The sequence below is a fragment of the Naegleria fowleri genome (genome assembly GCF_008403515.1).
Source record: "Naegleria fowleri strain ATCC 30894 chromosome Unknown tig64, whole genome shotgun sequence".
Taxonomy (NCBI): Eukaryota; Heterolobosea; class Eutetramitea; order Acrasida; family Naegleriidae; genus Naegleria; species Naegleria fowleri.
Window position 1 is genome coordinate 74,398 of NW_025407996.1, and position 23,593 is coordinate 97,990.

At 36.2% G+C, this 23,593-nt stretch overlaps 12 protein-coding genes across 12 annotated transcripts; 7 read left to right on the plus strand and 5 right to left on the minus strand.

Annotated features, from left to right (window-relative positions):
- Positions 1–85: 85 nt before the first annotated feature.
- Positions 86–1,812, plus strand: FDP41_008777 (uncharacterized protein; the record flags this gene model as incomplete). Its single annotated transcript, XM_044712666.1, has 3 exons — positions 86–982; positions 1,048–1,411; positions 1,508–1,812. The coding sequence occupies 3 exons, from the start codon at positions 86–88 to the stop codon at positions 1,810–1,812; spliced, it is 1,566 nt and encodes a 521-aa protein (XP_044557639.1).
- A 305-nt stretch (positions 1,813–2,117) lies between these two features.
- FDP41_008778 (uncharacterized protein) lies at positions 2,118–3,587 on the plus strand (the record flags this gene model as incomplete). The annotated part of the gene is made up of 1 exon (XM_044712667.1): positions 2,118–3,587. The coding sequence occupies one exon, from the start codon at positions 2,118–2,120 to the stop codon at positions 3,585–3,587; it is 1,470 nt and encodes a 489-aa protein (XP_044557640.1).
- A 268-nt stretch (positions 3,588–3,855) lies between these two features.
- On the plus strand, positions 3,856–4,629 carry FDP41_008779 (uncharacterized protein; the record flags this gene model as incomplete). Its single annotated transcript, XM_044712668.1, has 1 exon — positions 3,856–4,629. The coding sequence occupies one exon, from the start codon at positions 3,856–3,858 to the stop codon at positions 4,627–4,629; it is 774 nt and encodes a 257-aa protein (XP_044557641.1).
- Positions 4,630–4,902: 273 nt separating this feature from the next.
- FDP41_008780 (uncharacterized protein) lies at positions 4,903–6,428 on the minus strand (the record flags this gene model as incomplete). The annotated part of the gene is made up of 4 exons (XM_044712670.1): positions 4,903–5,546; positions 5,620–5,690; positions 5,778–5,943; positions 6,038–6,428. 4 exons carry the CDS (start codon positions 6,426–6,428, stop codon positions 4,903–4,905), a joined length of 1,272 nt encoding a protein of 423 aa, XP_044557642.1.
- A 464-nt stretch (positions 6,429–6,892) lies between these two features.
- FDP41_008781 (uncharacterized protein) lies at positions 6,893–8,558 on the plus strand (the record flags this gene model as incomplete). The annotated part of the gene is made up of 2 exons (XM_044712671.1): positions 6,893–8,284; positions 8,403–8,558. The coding sequence occupies 2 exons, from the start codon at positions 6,893–6,895 to the stop codon at positions 8,556–8,558; spliced, it is 1,548 nt and encodes a 515-aa protein (XP_044557643.1).
- A 127-nt stretch (positions 8,559–8,685) lies between these two features.
- FDP41_008782 (uncharacterized protein) lies at positions 8,686–10,076 on the plus strand (the record flags this gene model as incomplete). The annotated part of the gene is made up of 2 exons (XM_044712672.1): positions 8,686–9,878; positions 9,950–10,076. 2 exons carry the CDS (start codon positions 8,686–8,688, stop codon positions 10,074–10,076), a joined length of 1,320 nt encoding a protein of 439 aa, XP_044557644.1.
- Positions 10,077–10,132: 56 nt separating this feature from the next.
- FDP41_008783 (uncharacterized protein) lies at positions 10,133–13,159 on the minus strand (the record flags this gene model as incomplete). Its single annotated transcript, XM_044712673.1, has 1 exon — positions 10,133–13,159. One exon carries the CDS (start codon positions 13,157–13,159, stop codon positions 10,133–10,135), a length of 3,027 nt encoding a protein of 1,008 aa, XP_044557645.1.
- Positions 13,160–13,560: 401 nt separating this feature from the next.
- FDP41_008784 (uncharacterized protein) lies at positions 13,561–14,400 on the minus strand (the record flags this gene model as incomplete). Its single annotated transcript, XM_044712674.1, has 1 exon — positions 13,561–14,400. One exon carries the CDS (start codon positions 14,398–14,400, stop codon positions 13,561–13,563), a length of 840 nt encoding a protein of 279 aa, XP_044557646.1.
- A 740-nt stretch (positions 14,401–15,140) lies between these two features.
- FDP41_008785 (uncharacterized protein) lies at positions 15,141–17,450 on the plus strand (the record flags this gene model as incomplete). Its single annotated transcript, XM_044712675.1, has 1 exon — positions 15,141–17,450. One exon carries the CDS (start codon positions 15,141–15,143, stop codon positions 17,448–17,450), a length of 2,310 nt encoding a protein of 769 aa, XP_044557647.1.
- A 19-nt stretch (positions 17,451–17,469) lies between these two features.
- Positions 17,470–18,363, minus strand: FDP41_008786 (uncharacterized protein; the record flags this gene model as incomplete). The annotated part of the gene is made up of 1 exon (XM_044712676.1): positions 17,470–18,363. One exon carries the CDS (start codon positions 18,361–18,363, stop codon positions 17,470–17,472), a length of 894 nt encoding a protein of 297 aa, XP_044557648.1.
- Positions 18,364–18,422: 59 nt separating this feature from the next.
- On the minus strand, positions 18,423–20,065 carry FDP41_008787 (uncharacterized protein; the record flags this gene model as incomplete). Its single annotated transcript, XM_044712677.1, has 3 exons — positions 18,423–18,742; positions 18,795–19,397; positions 19,471–20,065. 3 exons carry the CDS (start codon positions 20,063–20,065, stop codon positions 18,423–18,425), a joined length of 1,518 nt encoding a protein of 505 aa, XP_044557649.1.
- Positions 20,066–20,771: 706 nt separating this feature from the next.
- On the plus strand, positions 20,772–22,265 carry FDP41_008788 (uncharacterized protein; the record flags this gene model as incomplete). Its single annotated transcript, XM_044712678.1, has 2 exons — positions 20,772–20,848; positions 20,921–22,265. The coding sequence occupies 2 exons, from the start codon at positions 20,772–20,774 to the stop codon at positions 22,263–22,265; spliced, it is 1,422 nt and encodes a 473-aa protein (XP_044557650.1).
- Positions 22,266–23,593: the final 1,328 nt, after the last annotated feature.

Here is a 23,593-nt window from a genome sequence, read left to right on the forward strand (position 1 = left end):
TTCTTACAATTTGACGACGAACTTTTTGCAAAACTCTGAAAAAAATACCCTGAGTTGATTGTTTGAAAAACCTCTCATCATCATCATGGCAACGAAGAAGGATTCTCTCGAATCTCCCCAAGCTGCCGCTTCCACCTATCTTGCTCATCATCACGAATTCGAACAAAAGAAACAACGAACTAAATTGAGAGATGAAGAAGATTCTCCAATCATCGTCTGCACTACAAAGTCAAGTCAGGCGCCAGAGTCTTCTGCTTTTTCTGTTGTTGGGATTCAAGACTCTCCGCAGCAAGCACAAGCATCAAGCCCCACCACAATGCCACGAAATAATTCATCCTCCAATCAACTCAATGTCAAATATTTGACACATTTGAATACAAAGGATTGGCAAGTGGATTTTAATAAGTTCGCAGTGGTTGATACTTCGAATATCCAAAACAAGGAATTGGTGGAATTTTATGAGAAACAAAATGAAATGGTTGATGAATATGCAAAACTTTACAAAACAAAATTAGAGAGTAGAATGGAACAAAGCGATGAGGAGAGTCAAAATGAAGCAAAAACTTTTAAAATTTCGAGTGAGGGAGACGATTCCATCAAGAAACGAAATCCTCCACAACAATTTGGAAATGAAGATCACATGTTTGAAACAGAAGAAACAGTGTCACCTGCCATGAAAAAATTAGAAACTATTTGCATTCACATGTCGTTTTGGGTGAATGTGTGTTTGTTTTTGTTGAAATGTTCGGCCAGTTTGTTGAGCGTTTCATTGAGTGTCATTACTTCTGCTATTGATTCTGCTTTGGATTTGTTGAGTGGATTAATTATTTATATCACTTCAATTATTCGAAAGAAGAAGAATAATATTTATCAGTATCCAATTGGAAGAAATCGTTTGGAACCTCTTGGATTTGTGATTTTTGCGACATGCATGTGCACAGCATCGTTACAAATTATTAAGGAAGGTTTGACACAAATTGTGGTAAGTATCAATGTGGACTAATTGGAATGATTAATTGTTTGTACGATCTCACTCGTTTCACACAGACTGGACTCATTACAGGAGAACCCTATCTCGTTCGTGACGACACTTCAGGAAATTCCAATGTTGAATGGATGTTCGGTATTATGATTTCACAACGCGTCTCCACAATCTTCTATTACTATGGTTTGGGAGTTTTGCTATTGACCATTACTGTTAAATTTATTCTCTTTTTAATTTGTCGACAAGTGAAACACTCTCCTAGTGTGATTGCCTACGCCTTTGATCATAGAAATGATGTCTTGTCGAACACTGTTCTCGTAATTTCCGTGTTTCTAAGTAAGATGTTGTGGTGGTTTGATTCTTTGGGTGCCACCATTTTGAGTATTTACATTATTAAGAGTTGGATTGAAGAATCGATGGAACACAGTAAGTGTCTCAAGTTGAATGTTCATGAACCACCATTTGTGAACTATTTTCAAAATTTATCGCATATGTGAATGAATTATTAACTTTAACCAACAGTCACCAAACTGGTGGGACTCGCCGCTGACGCTGAATATCATCAAAAACTCACCTTCCTTGCTCTCAATCATAGTCCTCTCATCACCAAAGTCGACACAGTCCTCGCCTATTATAGTGGTTCTAATATTATTGTTGAAATTGATGTTGTTCTACCTGAAAACACCCCTTTAAAGGAAAGTCACGACGTTGGAGAATCGTTGCAAAAGAAAATTGAATCTTTACCTGATGTGGAGCGTTGTTATGTACACATAGATTATGAACATGAACATACGAAAGAATTTGAACATGTCATTAAGGATGAATAAGGAAACAACATTTGTTATGAAAGAACGATATATAAATAACGAGTATTTTTATAGTATTATCGAGAGGATCCCTCGCTCAGGATCAGACAATTCCATGAAAAAGATCTTTAGCCTTGTTTCAAACAAGAATCTTTCGGCCTCAATAATCCGGCCCAAAGCCAAGTTCAATGTTCGAACGGAATTCTAATTCATTCAAAAAAAAATGAGTTCAAACGTTGAACAGAGTTTCACATCCGTGATCCTCATCGATCACTCCATTCTTCCTGCTGCTACTACTTCTCATCACAGTACTGTGATGAAAATAGATGCATCACCTGACAACCACGATCCAGCCTCTCTCTCGTGATGGTGGTGTCCATGTTGCTAAACCACTCCGATCCGATCCGTTCCTTTCCCATCTCGAACAAGCATTGGAAAAGAAATTTGAATCTCAACAGAAAGGAAAATTGCGATGGCTTTGCAATCGAGAATTGAAATACGATCATTTCTTTCTGATTGAATTTAAGAATGATCAGCAATTTGTGTTGAATCATATTCGGAAATATGGTTTCGGTTTGTCCTTTGCTTCCGAGGCATTGAAAGGCAATAAGGAATTTTTGTTGCAATTATTGATGAAACTAATATTGGACTCCAAGAACTCTGGAGAAAGAGACCTAGAGGAAGCGATAAAAGATACTCTCAATTTTCTTTCAAGGGTGGATAAAGAATTGCAATACAATCGAGATTTTGTCTTGCAAGTCGTTCGACAATATGGAAAGGTTTTCAAAAGTGATCTCGACATCAATTATCAACATGACAGAGAGATTGTTTTGGCCGCTGTGAAACAAGATGGACGAGCATTGAAATATGTTTCAGAATGTTCATCCGATCAATTGAAACAAGATCAAGAAGTGGTATTTGAAGCCATTCGACAAAATAAGAAAGCGCTTCGTTGGGCATCTCGTATTTTACTTGAGGATGAGAAATTTATGTTAAAAGCACTTCGATTGGTATTGATACCAGAGTTGGATCAGTTTCATTATTCCAACAAAAAAATCATGTGCCAAGTGGTCAAAGAATTTAGTTTTTTGTTGGAATTTGCATCTCAAAAATTGAAAAGTGACAAGAAGATGGTTTTTCATGCTGTCAGTAATGACGGCTTGTCACTTCAACATTCTTCCCAAGAATGTAAGAACGATAAAGAAATTGTATTGAAGGCTGTTCAACAGAACGGACTCGCTTTAGAATTTGTAGCGACACATTTCAAAAACGATCACGAAATAGTACGGACAGCCATTCTCCAAAATGGTAATGCTCTTCGTTATGCCTCTTCAGAACTACGAAATGATTCGACTATTGTATTGGAAGCCATTCAACAATGTTCACAAGCTTTCACATATGCTTCCAAGGAGCTCAAAGAAAATCAAGAATTTTTATGGAAAGCTCTTGAACTTGGATGTGAGAAAGTTCTTAAAAGAATTCCATATTCAGAAGAATTTATACCATTCGTGATGGAAGTGGTCAAGAAAAACGGACTTTGTGTATCTTCAAATAATGAATTTTGTTATGGTAGACAAGTCATGTTAGAAGCGATTCAGAATCATGGTTTTGCATTATATTATGCGAGCGAAAAGTTGAAATCAGATGAAGAACTTGCAATGATAGCTCTCAAATGCCATGGTTATGTGTTGGATCATGAGAGAACTTGCAATCCAGCATTCTGGAATGACGATCGTCAATTATATCAAGCAAGAATGGATCATTGTTATTTTGATGCTTTTATGGGAAACATGTAATCATGTGCATGAAGAATCTTCAATTATATTTATATTATTAATAATTTATATATTATAATAATTTATATTAGAGAGCCTATATGGAACAAAATGAAATCGAAACTCTGAAGATGATTCATTTCTTAAGAAACTTATAGACACGAAAACACATTTTCGATTTCATTTCATTTTCTTTCAACGATTATAATTAATTAAAGCTCTCTATTATTATTCATTTATATTTATATATTTCCTGAATAAAAGTTTCGGAATAAAAAAAATACACAACATGAAAACCATTACCACCACCACCACCACTTGTACAGAAAGTGTTTTGTTTTCCGAAAACACCCCAAGTCAATCGGCCGAACCAAACAACACAGATCCATCTGAATCATCTACAACTCGGAAGAGAAAAAGTAATCCTCAAACAACTCCAGTCATCATCATCACTCCGAAGAAAAAGAAAATCACAAAGGAAGAATCTCAATTAATTGCTCATGTTTATGCTCATCATTCCGGTAATTGGAATAAATTTATGAGTGATGAGAAAATTCAAAAGTTGAACAAAACAGAACGTCATTTGAAAAATCATATTAACTATTTAAAAACCAAGAAAAACCAAACAATGAATACAGATCGTGCGAAAACGATCGTTCCACGTGGAACTCGTAGAGATATTGACGAGCAAAGTGAAGCCGATGATGGAGAGGATACTGAAGATGTGATCAACGCTTATGTTGCGAGTAGTGAGCCAGAATCTTCTGATGAACAACCTCCAGAATTGGATACACCACTTTTGACTTCTTCCCAACAATTTCGTGAATTGGACAATACAACATTTGATGATTCTGTTAGCTCAAGCAGCGTTTCAAGTGATTTTTCATATGTTAGAGAGATGACAAAGAGACACAAAATTAGAAGGGCCAAAAAAAGACAAGAAGAGAAAGAAGAATTGTACCACATACTTAATCAACAACTGCTTCAGCAACAACAAGCTCTTATTGACAGCTCTGATTGGAAGTTTACGATTCTAGTGATGATGATGATGCGATGGAGATAATATGAGGAGAGACAAATGGAGAGAGAGGAGAGACGCCGACTCTATGAACTACAAGAAAGACTTGCTCATACTGGATACCATTGAGTCCTCCACATTGAAATATATTATGAACGATTCATAAAACTCCAAGATCTTATGGTGGTGTAGATTATAATGGCCACTAAGACATGGAAAACTGACACAAATTTTACTTGGTTATGAAGCTTCTTTTAAATTATTCAAAATGAGAAATTTCATGCATTCATTCCTCTTATTAAACCTACATTTTGTGTTTTAATGATGATGATTGTAATGTACATGATGAGGATGATGATTGTTAGTTATGGGCACTACAATATCATCATCGTCTGACAAGGTATTGCTCGAAGAGCCCATAAATCCACTGTCATCGGAAATACTTCTCGTGAGAGCAACATTTACCTTAGCATTTGCTCCATTGTGATTATGTTGTTGAACAATTTCGCCAGATGAGTTGACAGCAAATAAGGCATGTCCTTGGCCTGCTGTTGAAGTGGTACAGCTGCTATGATCATCTGTATGTGTGTAATAATTTTGACTTTTTTGTGACGACAAAAAGAGTTTGTCTGTTTCACTAGCTCTATTCTTTTTGTTGTCTCTACGAAATGTTTCTTTCAATCCTTTTCCAAAATTGAACATGCATGCACAAGTCATTGCCATGAGAATGATTCTAACAAGAAATGCAAAAGCAGCTAATAAAGAAAGTCCAATTTTGATTTCGAGTTGGCTCATGGAAGATCCACCCCATTCTGTCACAATGTCGTGTGTACCTGGAAGCCACAAAACAATTATTTTGTAGATTAAAAAAGATGGCATGAGGAGAGAGATTAGAAGAAATAAAATACAGAATAATTTGTGTTCTTGTCGAATGCCAAAATAGACAACGAGAGGAGCACTGACTAATTGGTGTTATGTATGGAGTAAAAATTGAACATGAACATGTTAGAAAAAGTTTGTGAAAAATTGACTTACCGAGAGAAATCAACAATCCAACTCCAAACAATAAGTAAACCCACCAAAAATCAAAAACGACAAAAAAGAACCTATTTCAACGCATGTTGTGAAACAAGTTTGGAATTACATTTTTCGTCATTCATTTAGTGATCTCATAACCTTGTTGTTAAACTTACCCTAGCATTCCGACATGCAACGAACATACAAAATCAATTTTCAACACTGCAATAAAAGCATGATACACGCTATAAAGTTGATGAAGAGTCTTACTGGAACCAATTTTTCGATATAATTTCCACCCGAATGAATTGATCAACGGTATAGAAAGGACTATTTGACAAACTACAGTGCATGTCGCATTCATCCATTCAAACGTCCAACATTTGAGTTAAAAGTTATTGAGCTAGGGTCGGCCACAAACATTTCCAAAACAAACCTTCAAAAAACAAAATAAATAAGCTCGGAATCATTACAATCAATTCATCTGCTTCTCCTCCCCAAGCCAACCCGTAAATTAATCGACCCATTAAAAATAAGCTAATCACAATATATGAATAAATCATCATTTTGTTTTCATTCAAAATTGCATCCACTGCAAAATAGCATAAACAAAACATGGCCAAAATAGCAACTGAAGCTAAAAAGTACACAGCCGTTGAAGGTTCCATATCTTGAGAATTCAAAACCATATTCGCAATAGAAGCGGCAATAATTGTGATAGATTGTAGTAATGTAAATATTAAAAAGGAGATGGAAAATTTGTTGAGTTCTGCATGATGACCAAAAGCAAATTGTAATGGCTTTGGAATTCGTAAACGTAAATTCATACTGTTGATATTATAAAAGTTGAATGGGCAGTTATAAATTTGAATTTTAGTGAAGCGGAGAGAGAAAAAGAAGAAAGGCTTTGATTATTTTCGGATGATGATGATGAAATCATTCAGCAAAATTCCAAACAACATTGAGTGGAGAGGCTCCTTTAATTAGTGATGAAGAGAGTTTTTGGAGCTCCAAAGTAAAAGTGAGTGAGGTCGTTGTGGTCGTTCGTTGTTCAAGAATTTCTGAATGGCTTCTGAATCCTATAATCTTAAAAGTAGTAATTCAAGTTGAGGACTTTTTTTTAAAAAATTCGGAGTTTGATGGACCCAACAAGAAGAAGAAATTGAACAGCTTTACAATCCATAACTTGATGGATCATCATCATCATTCATGAAAACATGTGTTATTATTGTCGTATAGGCATGAAAGGAAGGGAATTTAATTTCAAAAGATTTCAATCCATCAGAAAAAAATGAAATCATTCTTTAAACGAAAACTCTCCAAGAATGATCATCTCCGACAGCAGCAAACAACAACATCTTTGGAACAACAAGTTGTTTCAGATCATCAAGATCCTTCTCAATCTTCTCATCAAATTATTATTACTCATCCGCAACAGACTTCCGAAGCTGCTGAAAATCACTCAACTCCAACTCTTTCATTGAATTTGGCTTCTATTCCAGTCAATGTTGTTGCGAATACTTCTTCTTCATCATCATCATCTGTTGCTGCTGTATCACCTTCTACGAATACAGAAATGTCGTCTTCAGCATCATCATTCAGAAAAGGTCCTCCCTCTCAATCATCATCCTCGAAAGGAGTTCCAAATCTATCCATTCCCATTAATAACCAATCTTCTCAAAAAACCATAACATCGCCTAGAAATGTATTTCTTTCTCCGAAGAATGGATCTGTATCACCATCATCGACTTCACCTCGACAATCTCCAACTCCGAGAGTTGGCAATAATAGTCAACTTATACAACAACCAATAATATCATTCGACAAGAAAGCACAACCTCCTCATACTGTACGGCTGCAATTAGAAGATTTATTGGCCATCTCGTACAAACAACGAACGAGAAAAGAAACTCTTCATGTACAAAAATATATTTTCATCATTGATTTCTCACTTATGGATTCACCAGATGTGTACAATAATGTCAAGAAGGCATACATGTCATATATTCACACAAAAAATCAATCCAATTGGAATATGGGGTCAGATAATAGCAGTGGCAATGATTCAAAATTTGAAACAGAAGGAAATGTTGTCACTCTTACGATCATGGGCATTAATAAGAACTCCATTCAACCTTTGTGGACATCTGACAATGAAAAATTATTTGAATTGCACTACATGCAAGGAATGATTCGACCTGATACTTTCCAAACGTTGAACTCACAATATTTTCTAAGCCCAAAGAACGTGATTGATTGTTGTGAATATTTGGATAACAATTCTAATTTTGTCATGAATTCAAATCCCTATGAGGACTACCAAGATATTGTCAATTTAGATCAATTTGCTCAATTCATTTTGAAAAGTTTACCAATTTGTGACATTAATATTATGGCTTCCTATCTCGAAAAGTTCAACACTCGAGTCTCAATATCTCAACTCATCCTGTATGAATTGGAACGAGTGCTGCAAAATTCACCCAATTCATTATTTATTGATATTGTAAAAATGTCCACAAATTCTGATGTTGGCGTTTTGTCCATACCTCCACCATACTACAATGATTCATTTACTGGTATGAATTACGGCGATCGAGTAATCTTTGACAATCTTGAACACTTTTTGAGAAAAATTAGACAAAAGAAAAATGTTGACTTTTCATTTGTGATTGGCATTGGAAAGGTAGGTTTGAAAGGAACATTAACTTATTTTCTATAATATTCTATTGTGAATGAAACACTTTACAAATATTAATATTCAATGTTAACACCCTTAAAATCTTTGAATCTGTGACACTCAGAGTGATGTTGTCAATACCAACAAGGAATTCGAATATCAAGTGGCAAAATGTTTCTCCCTCTGTACAGCAGATCCAAAATTAAGAACCTATTCCATCTCATTATTCGACGAAATGACACATGCCAATCCACTCACCGATTATGTCTATCACTTGTAAATGGAAGACAATCTAGATAGATTTGAACCAATCAAAATTTCTTTTCAAAAGATGTCTCATTGTGATGATTTCATCGACATGTCCAAACAAACTTTCAAATTTCGCTCAAAATTGAAATCTTGTAAAAATGTTCCATCACAACAACACTTTGGAAAATCCTTCCACGAGTGAGACAGAAGCATCATCATCATCATTTGTTGCTACTACTGCTGATCAACCACAAGATTTATATTTCAACACTAGTAATGCTCGATTACTCACACCTCTTAGCAACGATGAGGATCATAACAATACTTTGATCAACGAGGACGACGACAACAACAACATCCCGAGCAATTATACGAACAGTCTTGCAACTATCAAGACGGATGAAATAAATGATATTCATGATGATGATGATGAAGAAGATGATAATAACCATGAGGAAGATCACCAATATATTAATAATATTAATACTTATTGGATGGATGATGATGAAACCGATGAAGAAGAAGAAGAACAACAACCCACAACTGTCTGGCAAAACGGAAGATTTGTCAAGAAAATTGTATTAGGACAACACACCTCCGAATTTCAACATCCGTATGACATGGTGGTAGATCAACATCAAGAATTGATTTTCATATGTGATTCATCTCATCATGCCATTCAAGTTTATGATCTCTCCACTCACAAGTTTGTACGAAGCATTGGTTTGGGATCTGATGTTCCGTTCTATATTGATTACGATCCGACAGAGTCTGCCATTGTGTTTGGAAGTGATAATCACTGCCTGTACAAGTATTCAGTGTTTGGAAAGTTGATATGGAAAGTGGGTAAACATGGAAGTGGACCAGGAGAGTTTTCATTGCCGTCTGGTGTGTATATTGATACCAAAGAGAAACTCATCTATTTGTGTGATCAATACAATTGCAGAATTCAAGTACTGACCTCGAATGGAGAGTTTGTGCGTCAATTTGGGGAATATGGTGTGAAACCTGGAAATTTTCATGGACCACGCAATATTACAGAATCTTTGGATGGAAATTTAATCATTACAGATCGTAATAATCACAGAGTTCAAATTTTCACAAAGAATGGCAAATTTGTGAAAGCATTTGGAAGTTATGGATCTGAGAGAGGTCAATTTAATGAACCATGTTCAGTGTTGGTAGAACCTAATACTGGAAATATTTATGTGAGTGACAGTTTTAATGACAGAATTCAGATCTTTTCGTCGAATGGTGAATACATTGAATCTATAGAGGGTGATTTGGATTATCCACTTGGAATTTCTCTAAATGCAAGAAATGGAGATTTAATGATCTCGGAGTATTCAAGGTAAGAAGGGGTTGTTCTCATGTTTTTTTTAACACCATCACATATGTGGTTCAACTTTTTCAAACAAATAGGAATAGGATTGTTATTCTAAAAGATACGAAATTCGAATCGAGAATGGAAGAACATTTCAAAAGACAATTGCTGTATTGTGCAAGATATTTGAACCATGATATTGGAATAGTGAGCTGGGAAGAGTAAAGGCAATCACGAAAATATTGAATTTTAATTTTGCAAAAGTTTGGTCGAATTTCTTATCACTTTTTACTTTTGGAAAAGAAAATACTTTGAATGGTGTATTGAGGAGACTCGATGGACGAGAGAGAAGAGTGAGAGCTGGTTTGACTTCCTCCTGAAGAATCAAACTTGAAAGGTATTTTTGTTTTTGCTCTAAGGTTGTTTTGCAATATCATTGATTGAGCATTATTAGGTTCTTGATTATTTGTGATTGACGTCATTGGCGATGCAGTTTGGATATCCATCACTTTGCTTGAGAGATTCATGAAAGGATTATTGTTCGAGAGTGTTGAATCTGTTTGTGGTTGAGCCGTCTCCACTTTCGCCATAACATTTTGAGGTTGAACATCATCATCGTCATCCCATGATATTTGTGAATACCCTTTGGGATATAAATTTTCCTCCTCGCGATTACCAATATTAGAATTCAATGTTGTTGGCATTTCCATAGAAAATCCAATTTCCAACAAGTCACACGTATCTGAAATGTTTTCTGAAGTAGAAGTAGTTGAAGGATTTTGTTTCATCTTTTTACACGCCGGTGATAGATTCTCATTATTTACATGATCGTCAGTCTGATTTTGTGCATTTCTACTGCCTGACGTAGTGAAACTTCCAGTGAACACAACATCTTCATCGTCATCGCTTGATAATTCTTGAATATAATGGTGGTCATCAAGTTTTCGCTTATTGACAGATGTACGATTGTTCTTTACATTGGTTGTTGTATTTGAATGGATTGGCCTGGTGTGTAAAATGATACTCTCTTCCTCATCCGATTCCAGTTCAATATTTTGCAAAATGTCACTCTCGTCCACATTGATAACCGATTCATCTCCACTGTGAGGAGACAATGACAGTTTATATTCGTCATCATTAAGTTCTTCATTCTTGTCATGAATATTCACTTCCATTTCATGGTTCATCTTTTTTGGTAACAGAATTTGTATTCCTGTAGTCTTATCGACAAGCACCTTTTCAATTTCCTCAGATTTTTTCTTTTTTAATTTGGGTATGGGCGAAACTTTGGGTGATGAAGCAGTCATCATGACACGGCGATGAGCTGGGGATTGAGGTTGTTGTGCAGAGGGTTTTCGTAAGGGAGAAAATTTCAAATCATCCAAAATATTAAGTGCCTCTAATGATGAGATGGAAGATGTTGTGAGAGGATGTTGTTGCCTTGATGAGGGAGATTTAGAAAATTCAAGTTGGGAATCCAATGAAAGAATGGAAGTATTCTTATCTGTGAAATTGTTGTCATTCGTATTTTGTTGGTGGTCAGTGTGGAAGATCATGTTCGTCAATAAATCTTGTGTGTTCTCAAAAACTGTCCCATGATGGGATGTCATCAAGTTTTGATTATTTTTGAGGGTCGAACCAGTCAAATCAACCACTTCACTGTTTTTTGTTCCATTAGAAGCTGTAGTTGAGAGGTTTGAAAATGGATTTAAAGTTTGAGTTGGGAGTGCATAGAGTTTGGTTGGTAGAATTCTGTGAGAAGGCGGAAAGGATTTTCGTTTTCGTCCTGCCGCCGTATTTGGAGTCACTGATTTTGGCATGATGAGATGTCCATTACTGCCACGTGCTAAGGAATGAATATTGGATGAAGAAGAGACACTCGTACTATTCCGGTGGTCGATCACATTAGTGCTTCTCTCCATATGAGAGAGAACTGACCTAGGTATAATAACTTGCTTCATAGGTGTGGTGTTGTCACATAAATGTTTCACTTCATCACGAAGGGCGACATTATCACCACGAGAAGAACTATAAACAATCTTGGGCCTTACTTGTGTCACAAATTCTATAAGCTCCTTATATGACGAGTGAAGAGAGTATGGTACACGATAAATCACAGATGAATCCGAATGTTTCACTTCTTTAAGTTGTTTCGTCGACCATCCAGATGGAATAATTCCCACAACCTTAGGGTATGATTTTCTGTGAAACATGATCGAATTAAAACTGACTTCCTTCTTTGACTTGACAAGTATACGACCCTGCTCGGGGTTGTGAGTGAATAATTGAATGGGAATAACGTCGCTCATGCATTCCAAAAGTTCCAATCTTTCTTCTGGAACTACAATTAGTGTTTTAAAAGTTTGTGCGAGAGCTATCAGTAACTCTTCCTTTCCCAAATGATCTACTGCCAATAAAATTCTAGTGTCTTCCGGAAGAGATTTGATAATTTGAATAATTTCTTGACCTGCCTCTTGTCGTGTTGGAAAATCGTAGACTGGATCAAGAAAGGTATCATCCAAATACAAGTGATCAATTTTCTTGTCTTTAAAACATGGAGCTTGCAAAATTCTGGGATCATATCTGAAATCTCCTGTAAAAAGAACAGTTCCAAAATAGCCCTCAAGTAAAAACATGATTCCTCCGGGGCAGTGATTTGCATCGATAACATTCACTTGCATGTAGGAAGCGTCACGATCATATGAATTGAATGCTTGAATGGTTTTGTTGGTTGTAGTGACATTATTTTGTGAGAGTGAGTGATTGGAATTTTGTGAGGGTAGACGATTGGAATGATGATGATCGGAATTGTTGTTTTGACCTGTCATCAAGGACGTTAAAGCAGCAACATTGGATTGAGATGAAGATGATGAAGAATTTGATTGTTGTGATGGTAATTGTCTAGTTGTTGTTGCGGATGCATTTGAAATCTTGATCCAATACGAAGGATTTCTCCACACATTAATATCACTATGAATATTGTTGCTTGTTGACACATAACCCGAACGAAAACTTGGATCTTCGTCATCATTTCCTGTTTGATGATCCTGAAACGGATTCGGAGGAACAAGAGGAATATAATATGTGAGATCCTCCTCCAAAGCAATGACTCTCTCGGGTTCTTGTAATTGAAACTTTTTCAATAACATTCGTTTTGTAATTTCGCTACAAAATATAATTCCGTTATTCCAACTCGGAGTAAGACCACTGGTATGGTCTGTATGAAGATGAGTCAATAAATAGATAAAACATCCCGGAATATATTTAAATTCATCAACAATGATGGGCGTATTGGTTAATCGGACCATGATGATGATGATGATGGAAAAATGTCAAAAGAATGAAGTCCGAAGGACCAAAAATTGTTATAATAATATACAATCAACAGAGATTTTCTTCCGATTCCGAAAATCAACCGAGAAAACTCATTACTATTTGTTGTTGAATTGCAAATCTTGAAAGAGCCGTTACACAAAATTTTTTTAAGTTTTTTTTGACGAAATATTGCTCAAATCCACGATTATCTGGAACTTGTAAAATTGTTGAATTCTCGTTCGAATTGTAATAAGCAATAGAAGTTGGTGCTCTCGAATCAATGATTTAATGTCATTCAGATCTGCATGTGATCGACGTGGGCTTAAAATTTCAAATGAAACGTTTCTTGAACTTGTGAGAAACAGTTGAAAACGATTCTTTATTGAAAAGTTCTTTACTCAACACTTTCCTTAATAGTTTTCGCAAGTTCACTCAATCTCTTTCCCTTAAGCTCCTCTTTCAACACACATCCATTTCTATGAATACAAACAGCAATCATTGCCTCCACATGAGCTTTTGAAGCAGTCTTCACACTAAAACATGGCTTTGACAATTGACATCCATAATAATGATATTGAGTTTCACACTTGTCAAACAATTTTCTGGTCGCATCCAACTGGGCATTCAAGCAATCCACTTCACAAGCCACACATTTCAATCCATTAAAAGGTGCTCTCGAATATCCAGTTTCTCCAGTTCTTGGTCCAACAGCTCCATCGTATTTTCGAACTGTTCTTTGACAATAAACTTTCGCTTGACGTGTGAGTTTCATTGGGAAATTCGACCAATAACGATTTCCCCAATACTGACCTCCTCTTCCACCACCACCACCACCACCACGACGTCCTCCTCTTCCACCACTACGAGAACGACCACCACCACTACCACGAGAACGACCACCAACAGAACGACCGCCGCCACCACCACCACCACCACGATGACCACCTCCATTCGATCTTGCAGGGAATCTTCTAAAGAAGAGAGTTGATGATGAATCTTCTTTTTCGACAGCATCATTGAGATTTTCCAATGAAGAGGAAGTATCCAAAGTGACAGCTGCTGTTGCTGCTGTGGTTACGACAAGAGCTGCTCGATTTTCAGCGCATGAGGAAACAGCGGCGTGAGAGTGTGAAGAACCAAAGAAGAAGAGGAAAGAGAGGATGAGAATGGTTGTGAGAAGAACAACGCGATGCAACCGAGAGTGATGAGAGTCAAGGTTGCTTGAGAGTGACATTTTTTGTTGGGATGGTATTTTGAACGCGAGTCATCAGTCAAATGTCAAAATGTAAGAAAGTGCTCAAAAAGTAGATCAACGACAAAATCGAACGGTAATATTTACGACTACTTTCAGCAAACCGAAATTTATTGATGTTATTATCACATGCAACAACACAACATTCATTTTAACAATCACACTTTACTATTGGAGAATTCGATGCTGGGAAATCGCCAACAAGTCACAAGTTCTGTTGAGTTCTGTTGCGACCAAACTCTCAACCACAAATCACGACACGACACTCAATGAACCTCAAATCGGGTCATTATTATTGAAACGTCTCTCCAAAAAATCTCACAAAAATGTTTTCCCAACACCATCACCAACACTTTCACACCATTTCGACTGAATTATTTCACTACTACTCTCCTTTTTCTTCGAATACCACCACTTCGACCTTCATCACCTCGACCACAACAACTCAAAGAAGAAGGACCCTAAAAGTTCATCCCCTTCAAACACCACCATGGATGACTCAATCGTGTGAAAGTGTTGGAATATTCGCCATGTGGTCGATCATGTCTGTGTTGTTATTCTTGTTGTTGTTGTTGTTATTATTATTTCACACGACCTCCGCCACCAAAATCCAACCTTCTTCGATCGAAATTTTCAAACCCATCTTCTCCCTTTCGAAGAGTCGACGATGGTTGTTCGTTGCTTCGGAACAAGAAGAAACATCATCCAAGTGGTCGACCATTATGGTGTATCCGAAACTCAACTCGACCATTCCATATGCTAGTTCCTTTATGAATTGGGATGTTAATTCGTATTCGGATAAAGACTTTCAATCCAACACTTCCTTGATTACAACGATTGGTTCGAGATCGATTGTGATGGTCACGAACTACATGACTGCCTTTATTTGGAAAAATGTCAGTTCCGAATACAATGTGATCAACACCATGGACTTTGTGGATTGGTTGAAAAACATGTCGAAAAGTGGAAAGTTGGCAAATTTGAAAATTGGAGTGGAGAGAGGATATCGGAATTTTTTACAATATGTTTTGAAGTATTATGGACTGTCAGAAGTCATTCCAATGGTTTCTACGTTTGTATTTTATTCAAGAAATTGTCGACCAAGACATGTTTTCGAGGTGAGTTCAATGATGATTCATGAATCGATTGTTTCCAATCTTATTTCTTTATTGTCAACCGTGTTGCTATTTACCCAATTTGGAAACTTTTCACAGGACTTTGATGTCATCATTACCCTTCCAACCTTCTTTTTTCAATACATTAGATTCTATCGCGATGGCACTGGAATTCGAAAACCCATCCTACCCAATGATCCAATCGCAAGTTATATCAATCCTCAAGATTTCATTCCCATTCGATTAGCTCCATATATTGTTGGCTATAATTATCCATATCTTCCTTGGTTTTCCATTACAAATTCCTATTTAGTGGGCCTAACTTCACATATGCAATTTTATGCCAATGAGGCAGATTTGGCCAATTATTATAATTTTGGAAATGTCACACAAGAGGATCTCGATTTCATTACCAATGTCACTGGTTCGACTCCAAATGTCGATCGAGAGGCCTTCGAAACCATGATTCGAAACACTGAAGCTCGATTAGGTGTCACTTTAACAGGTGAATGGACATTACAAGATTATTTGTCATCTCTGTATTCATCGGCCTATCATCGATGTGTTGATACCAATTGCAATGATTACAAATTTGAGGAAACAGACTTTTGGAACATTCCAGTGATTATCTTACTTGTCACTTATTTTGGATTATTGTTTGGAACGAAATCTTTTCTCAAACCAGCCTTAAAAAGAAGATTAATCATACCTTACTTGCCAGTATTCATCATTTTCTTTGAATTTGGAGCTGGATCTGAATATTTTGCAAATTCATGTGCTCCTGCATTGGGTTACGTTCGAATGTTTATTTGCTGTTTTTGGGTCGTGTGCTATGCTTGTATGGTCATTCGATTTTATTATTTGAGAAATTTGTACAAGATGCTTTCAAAAGGCGAGAAAGATATTGCACGAGTGAAATGGTTTTCATCCAACTCTGTAGGAATAGTGCTCATGTGTGGCATTTCAATTCTCATTTCAAGTATATTCTCCATTCAAGGAGTGACCATGTTTTTTGATATTTTCAACAATGAGAATGACATCATTCGTGTGATTAATATCAGTTTTGCTCTCTATTTATTAATTGGAACCTTTGTGGCTGCAACTGTCATTGCGATGGATGTGGTTGTGAATCGACAAATGATGTCACAAAGTGGTGGTTTGAGAAAGTATCTCTTTTTTGATGATCCTTTTTATGTGAGATTGGATTTGATTTTTTCTTCATTGATTTTTGTGACCATTTTGATTTTAGTGATCATTCAAGGATCAGTGAGTAATTTCAAAACAGGAGGTGTGGCACATTTCAACAGATTCTTGGTGTTGATGATTTATTTTTGGGCGATTTTAATTTGTGGAGGAACAGTGATTGCTTCAGAACTAATTTCCTTATTTAGAAAGAAGAAATCCAATACCTCTCTTTTGTCAGAACTTGAAAGATATTTGAAAATTCCAGAATTTAAAACTCTCTTTGCAGAATACACTGAAAAGGAACTCTCACTGGAAAATTATTTATGTTTCAAAGATTTGGAAGTTTTAGAAGCAAAAGGACTTGACAAACCTTTGAATTTGCAATTCCTACTTGAAATGGAACGAGATTTCATTCGAGATAATGCCATCTATGAATTGAATTTATCCTCGGTGGTACGACATCAATTCTACATGTTACTGGAAAAGTGTAAAAAATGTTCACAGGGCGTCGAACTTGTCGATGAGAATCGAAAAGGAAATTCGAATTCTCTTCATTCAACATTTATAGCATCGTCAGAATCGGAAGTGCCCACCAATGGAGATTTAAACAACTTGTTGCGTGATTCGATCATGTCCAACCTCGCAGATACTCATTCAAGATTCATTGAAACAAGGGAATTTAGAAATTGGGTGGAAATTTATGAAATTCAACAAAAGAATAACATTTTGTAAAGTCGAAAAAATGTTCGAGTCATTTATTTGAATTTGGAATTCCACTGTTCTTTTTGGTGTTGTTGTGAAGACGTTTGGCAGTCTTGTCAGCATAATCCAAAATTTGTGGTTTATACCTTTTCAAGAAATCACCAAAAAATCGTCTGTATTCTTTCAAATCCATCTCCAAGTCATCCCATTTAAATTCACTAATTTCTTTACATCCACACAATGATTGTTCCATCTTTTTTGTGAATTCATCCAAATGTGGACATTGATTCACACACACCAAGTAAATGACTTGTTTTGAATATTTGAGATAAAAACTTTTACAATATCCTCGATCGATGCAATATTTCATTTTCGAAATATCACTTCTCGAAAAGGTGAAATACGTTTCTTCATCCAACTCTCGAATAGCCGTTTGTGAAATGGAAGAATCTTCCATCTCGACTCTTCCTCCGAAATGACACCATCCCTTCTCATGTTCTTTCCCAATCAGGAAGAGAGTTTTATCCAATTCTTGATGATATTTGAAGAGAAGAATTCCTGCAGCGGTTGTGGGTTTTTGTGGGTCTTGTTGATGAAAGAAGATGATTTTTCTGCCATTTGAAATTTTAAATAATTCCTTGTTGTTAGAGTTCATCCTTGTGATATTCGTGGTGGTGGTGGCGGCATTTAGATTCCAGGACGTGTTGTGTTGTTCTTCCGAAGAATTTTCTTCTTCTTCTTTCAAGGAAAGAGCACTCCTCATTGAGAGAAGAAGAAGCGATGAATTGGGATCAAGAGTGGACCAATTGAAAGCTGGATCCTTTTCGGAGGAGGAGGAGGAGCAAACCACGACGTCGTCTTCTTTCACATCCGTGAGCTTGACAGTCGTGTTGGAAATTTTGACACCTTCTGAACTGAGTGGTTGGGTGGATGATTGCGACATTTTTATGGTTTCATTTCAGCAATAAATAACGATTTTGTCACTTGACAAAAAGAATGATTTCACAATGAGTTTATTATTGATGTTTGGACCACTCCATTCGAAGAAGGAGGATTGTTGTTGTTATTTGAACTTGACACTCCTCCCTTGGTTTGTTTCAACTTGTTTTGAATATTATGAATTTTCATTTGTTTTTGGAATTCCAAACTCAACTTGAAACGATGATGTGTGTCAATCATGACAATGGCAATTTCTTGTTCCAACTCATCGAAGAGTCTTTCAGAAAGAGTTTTTTCATCCCAAACGTAGAGACCAAAACTAGAGGTGTCTTGATCGGTGATGGAGGTTGTCGTGGTGGTGGTAGTGTTGGGAGAAGTGACTTCTTTTTCAATGCCACTTGTCAAGGAAGAAATTCGGTCCAATTCCAACTTGACGGCATCTGCCATTCTTTTTTGAAATATTCACCGAGTGAGCTCCTTCCAACACCAAAAATTCAGAATAGATCAAAGTGGCGAGTTCAAACTTTTTCTTTTCAATATCTTTCAAATCCTGTTCCGTGTAATGTTGAATATTTTTCTTCTTCTTTTTTTTACCATTTTCGGTAATATCCGAACTGTTACTTGTCACGGCTGTGGACACAGATACAGTGTCATCATTGGTTTCAGTCGAACTGTAATCAAACAAGATGGATTTGATTTCAAAACTCTTTGCACACAAATTCTTATATTCGGCAATTTTCTCCAAAAATTTGTAATTGTCCAACGAATGTTCTTTTTCACAATGTTTTTTAAATAATTCTCTCAAATGAGGATCTTGCATTGTGTCAATCAACATGATGGCATTTGCTTTTTGCAATCTCTTTCGATAGACTGCATCTCGATTCAGAGCACAAATCAATGTCAAAACTACGACTGGAAAGACAATGGCCATGGCCACACAAACAATGACAAGTCCGGCCAAAGCTCCCGAGGACAATTTAGTATTAGTTGCAAGTTCCTTGTTATTGACATATTTAACAATGGGTTCCAATTTGTTGGCTGTCGATGATATGTTTAAATAGTCATCGGATAGTAAAAGTTTGAGAGCTTCTATGGATTGACCTTGTTTCACTAACTAATGAAGCTGCTTTCGACTCCATTTGAATGGATGAACTATTGACATATATGGAAGTGTCATTCAGTTGTAAGAGTGTAATTTCATCTTGAGTGAGACTTGAAATGACTCGATTCAAAAACGTTGGAAAGAGATTCGAATATCGATTAAAGTTTGCAAGTTGTGTCTGTACCAAACTTGATGTCATGACAGCTGTCGTCGTATTGACACTTTTCGACAGGATCGAAACATTCAACGCTGGCAAACACGCCGCATACAAAGTGGCAGTTTTGACACTATTCGTAATGATATCTCTAAATCGAGCAGCATCGACTGTATTTTCCACAATTAGAAAATTATGATTCGCTTGCAAATAATAAACTTGCACTAAAATTGCTAACAAGACACAAAACGCAACAATATTGACAAACATGGAAAGAAGAGAAATGCATCGAAGACCAGACAATTCGATTTTTCCAAAACAGGTAGGGATGGAAAGAAAGGATTTTTCATTGGAGAGGAGATCTTGAGAAGTGGTTCGTAATCGACCGAGAAGGAAGGCTTTGGTTTGATGAGAGGAGGTGGGTTTCGAAGTCGGAACGGATGATGACATTTGGCACTTTTGTGATGTTTTGTTGTTAGCAACAATATGAAAGAGTGAGAGGCTCGAGGATGATGGTTTCAGCAAGGATAATTTTTCTTGTTGATTTTTTCGGAACAAGATTAATGACACCTTTAGATGCTCTATCGATATAAATTCGTCATGCTTTCCTTCTGCGATTGTCCTGTCAGTCGTCATCGAAAAAGGTTCACATGTATAAAACATCGTTTCTATTCCATTGAAAGAAGGACATGAAAGGACCAATAAGAGAAATTTGTCCTGAAAATGAAATTGTACAAGTAAATCTCTTTAAAGCACTAATTTTGAAATCTCATGATGGGAGATTTTTACAGTTCATTGAATTTGTTTACATTTTCAAAGGTTCATTGAAAATACAAGAAAATACATTGTTGCTGAGAATCCGTTGAATCGATTTTGAATATTATTGTTCATGAATCAATTTGATAAACCTTGAAATTACCTCAATATGAATGATATTAATTTTATTTATAATAATATATATTAACCATTCATACATGTATTCAGCCAAGTGCCAGGTTGTTATTGTTTCTTCAAAACTTTTCAAAACCCAAATTGTCAAAGACCCATCCATCATTGAATTTTCCCAATTCTCTCATTCTACGAAAAAAGAATTGGTACATCCGACAAGAACGAACCATTTTTAAAGTGAAAACAAAATCCCACAAATAATAAAAAAATGCAAATCTTCTTGAAGGAAGAATTACAGCCAATGGAACTTTCTGTTGCATCTTCTTCTCATCAACAACAAACCAAGTAAGTTATGGACCATTCACATTATGTTTGTTCTAATTCAATGATCAATTCGGAACCATTCATGGAGAGGAGTTTGAATTCTTTGTTGGCAACCACCAAAGAAGAGGCAAAGCTTGGCTTGAAACAAGTGTTGCAAGTTGCAATCACTTCACCGAAAAGACATGAAAAGTCTTTTCTTGATGTGCATCCTGTTGTTGTTGTTGATGAAGAAAAGAATCAAAAGATGTTCTCATCATCATTGCCATGTAAATATCAGATATTCACAAAGGTTGAAAAAGAGAACAACAACAGCATGACCTGTATCCATACCACCACCACCACCACAACCTCAACAACAACCACCACAACCACACTGGATGGTAACATACCATGTCAAATCATTTTAATGGACTTTGATGGATGTTTGGAAACGGAATGTGGCAACAAAGGTCTTATTGGAAGATTATTTTCAAAATTGAAAGAACAAATGGTGGTGAACTGTAAAAAGAGGAATCGAAGTTTTGAAATGAGATTTGATTTTATCGATTCGATTGGAGAGCATGGTGTCTATGGAAAATCGAACAATCAATTACATTTACCTCATGATGTGAAAATATCGTACCATCACCATTGTATTCTTGTCAGTGATTACAACAATAGAAGAATTCAAATTTTCGATTTATATAATAGACAATTTAAGGCAACAATTCCAACCCCATCCAAACACCCAATGTATTTATGCATTGAAGAAAACCATGATGGACACAATAATGACGCTCTTCTGTTTGGAAGTAACGGAGACAGTGGAGTTTACAAATTCCATTTAAGGCAATTGCTATGTAAAGCCTTTTTAGGTCAGCTCGATCGAACAGAAATGAAAAAGGAATACATTTGGAAAACTGATTTTGACACTCCACAAGCAATTGCAGTGAAGTATGGAACTCAATATTACAGGAATGAAATTTTTGTTTGTAATGGAACGAATATTACCATTTTAAATTCCATTTTTGGCTATGCAATAGATAGTATACATCTCGAGAATAGAGTTTATGGACTCAGTTTCACAAATGAGAATGATTTAATTGTGAGTGAAGCCTTACTCGCTCATCGAATTGGAATTATGAGAAAAGATCAAGATGGTCGATGGCAGCTCATGAAAACCATTGGTGACACCTCCGGAGAAGAGTTGGGTACTTTTAATTGTCCCTACTCTTTGGAGTTTGATCGAATTTCTGGAAATATCATTGTGTGTGATGCTCAAAATCATAGGATACAAATTTTTTCTCAGAATGGAGAATTTTTGAAATGTTTGTCAGGATTCATGCATGACGGTGATTGTCAGCAATTTTATCATCCATCTGGAATGTGCCTGAATGAAATGACTGGTGAGTTGCTTGTTTGTGACGAAGGTAATCACCGAGTTCTCATTTTCAAATGAATTTGATTTCATATTAGTAATGCGCCACACTAAGAATGCAATAGTAGCAGTCCATGGGAGGTCAATATTTTGTCGAGAGGTAATGTCATTGTGCAGGATGAACCGAATGTATACTTAATGTTGTAAAGCCATTCTCAATTAATACTCTTGCGAATTCAATAGGGGTTTCCATTCACAGAGATTTGGTCGTTCAGATGGCTAATATCCATGATAGTAATGATTCACGCGTATCATGTAGTCTTGTTCAACGTTGTCTGAAATGGGATATCCATGCTCTTTCAGTACGAACATTTTTACCTCGCTCATCATAGCCTGCTAGTTTTGAACTATGTCATGGTCCTATGAGGATCTAGTTTTGCCACTTTCATCACAAGCTCCTTGTCACATTTCACTCGATCAGAAACATAACGAAGTGCACCTCCAATCCCATTCTTAATTGTTTGAAGAATAAATTCTTCATCAACCATAAAAACATCTCGAACAAATGGCAAATCAGTGTTTCTCTTCATTGCCCTTATCACAACTTCTCTATCATACATAAACTCCTCATTTAACTCACAGTACTTCCTAACATGCATATTTTAGAATGAACTCTCTGTCATTTTTCAATTGTTGAGGAAAGTAGCTGATCACTGAGCAGTTCTGTTGGTACTCTGCCATGACAATTTCAGGATCTTCTCTTAAGGAACCCAAATATTAAAGATTTTTTGTCGAACTGCTGTCAATACAATTTCCTGATCCAATTTTAAAGTAAATGAAGCAAATTGTAAAGCATGTCCATTTTGTTGAACTGTCGCATCACCACTTGTTTGTCATCCTTCAAAGTAAAGGATGTCCACTCGAGTGCCTATCCATTTTGTTGAACGGCTTGCAAAACCACTTGTTTGTCCTTTCTCGAACCTAAAGCACTGCGAAGAGTATGTCCATTATATTTGAAAGCTAATATCGCCACTTCTTGGTCATTGTGTAATGTATAAGGTAGGCAAGAAAGAATGTCAGTTTTTGCAACACTTTCATCAGGACCGATAGGTTCTTCTGATGATCGAGTTCGACTATGACATGAGATGAACTTTCTTTGCATTTTATGTAAAAGTCAACGTGTTCAGTGTTGTAATGTAAAGATGATTCGCTCTGTGAAAAATGCAATACCAAAATAACAGTGACATTATCAAAGGTGTGAGTGACAAGAACGACTATTATAAATTAGCATTCATTGAACTGGTTCATGACTGTTTTAAATATCATGAGATCATACCAAATGTCAATATTGACAAGACAAGATGACTGTGGATCATATATTCCTGTCCAACAATGTGCATAATCAAAGG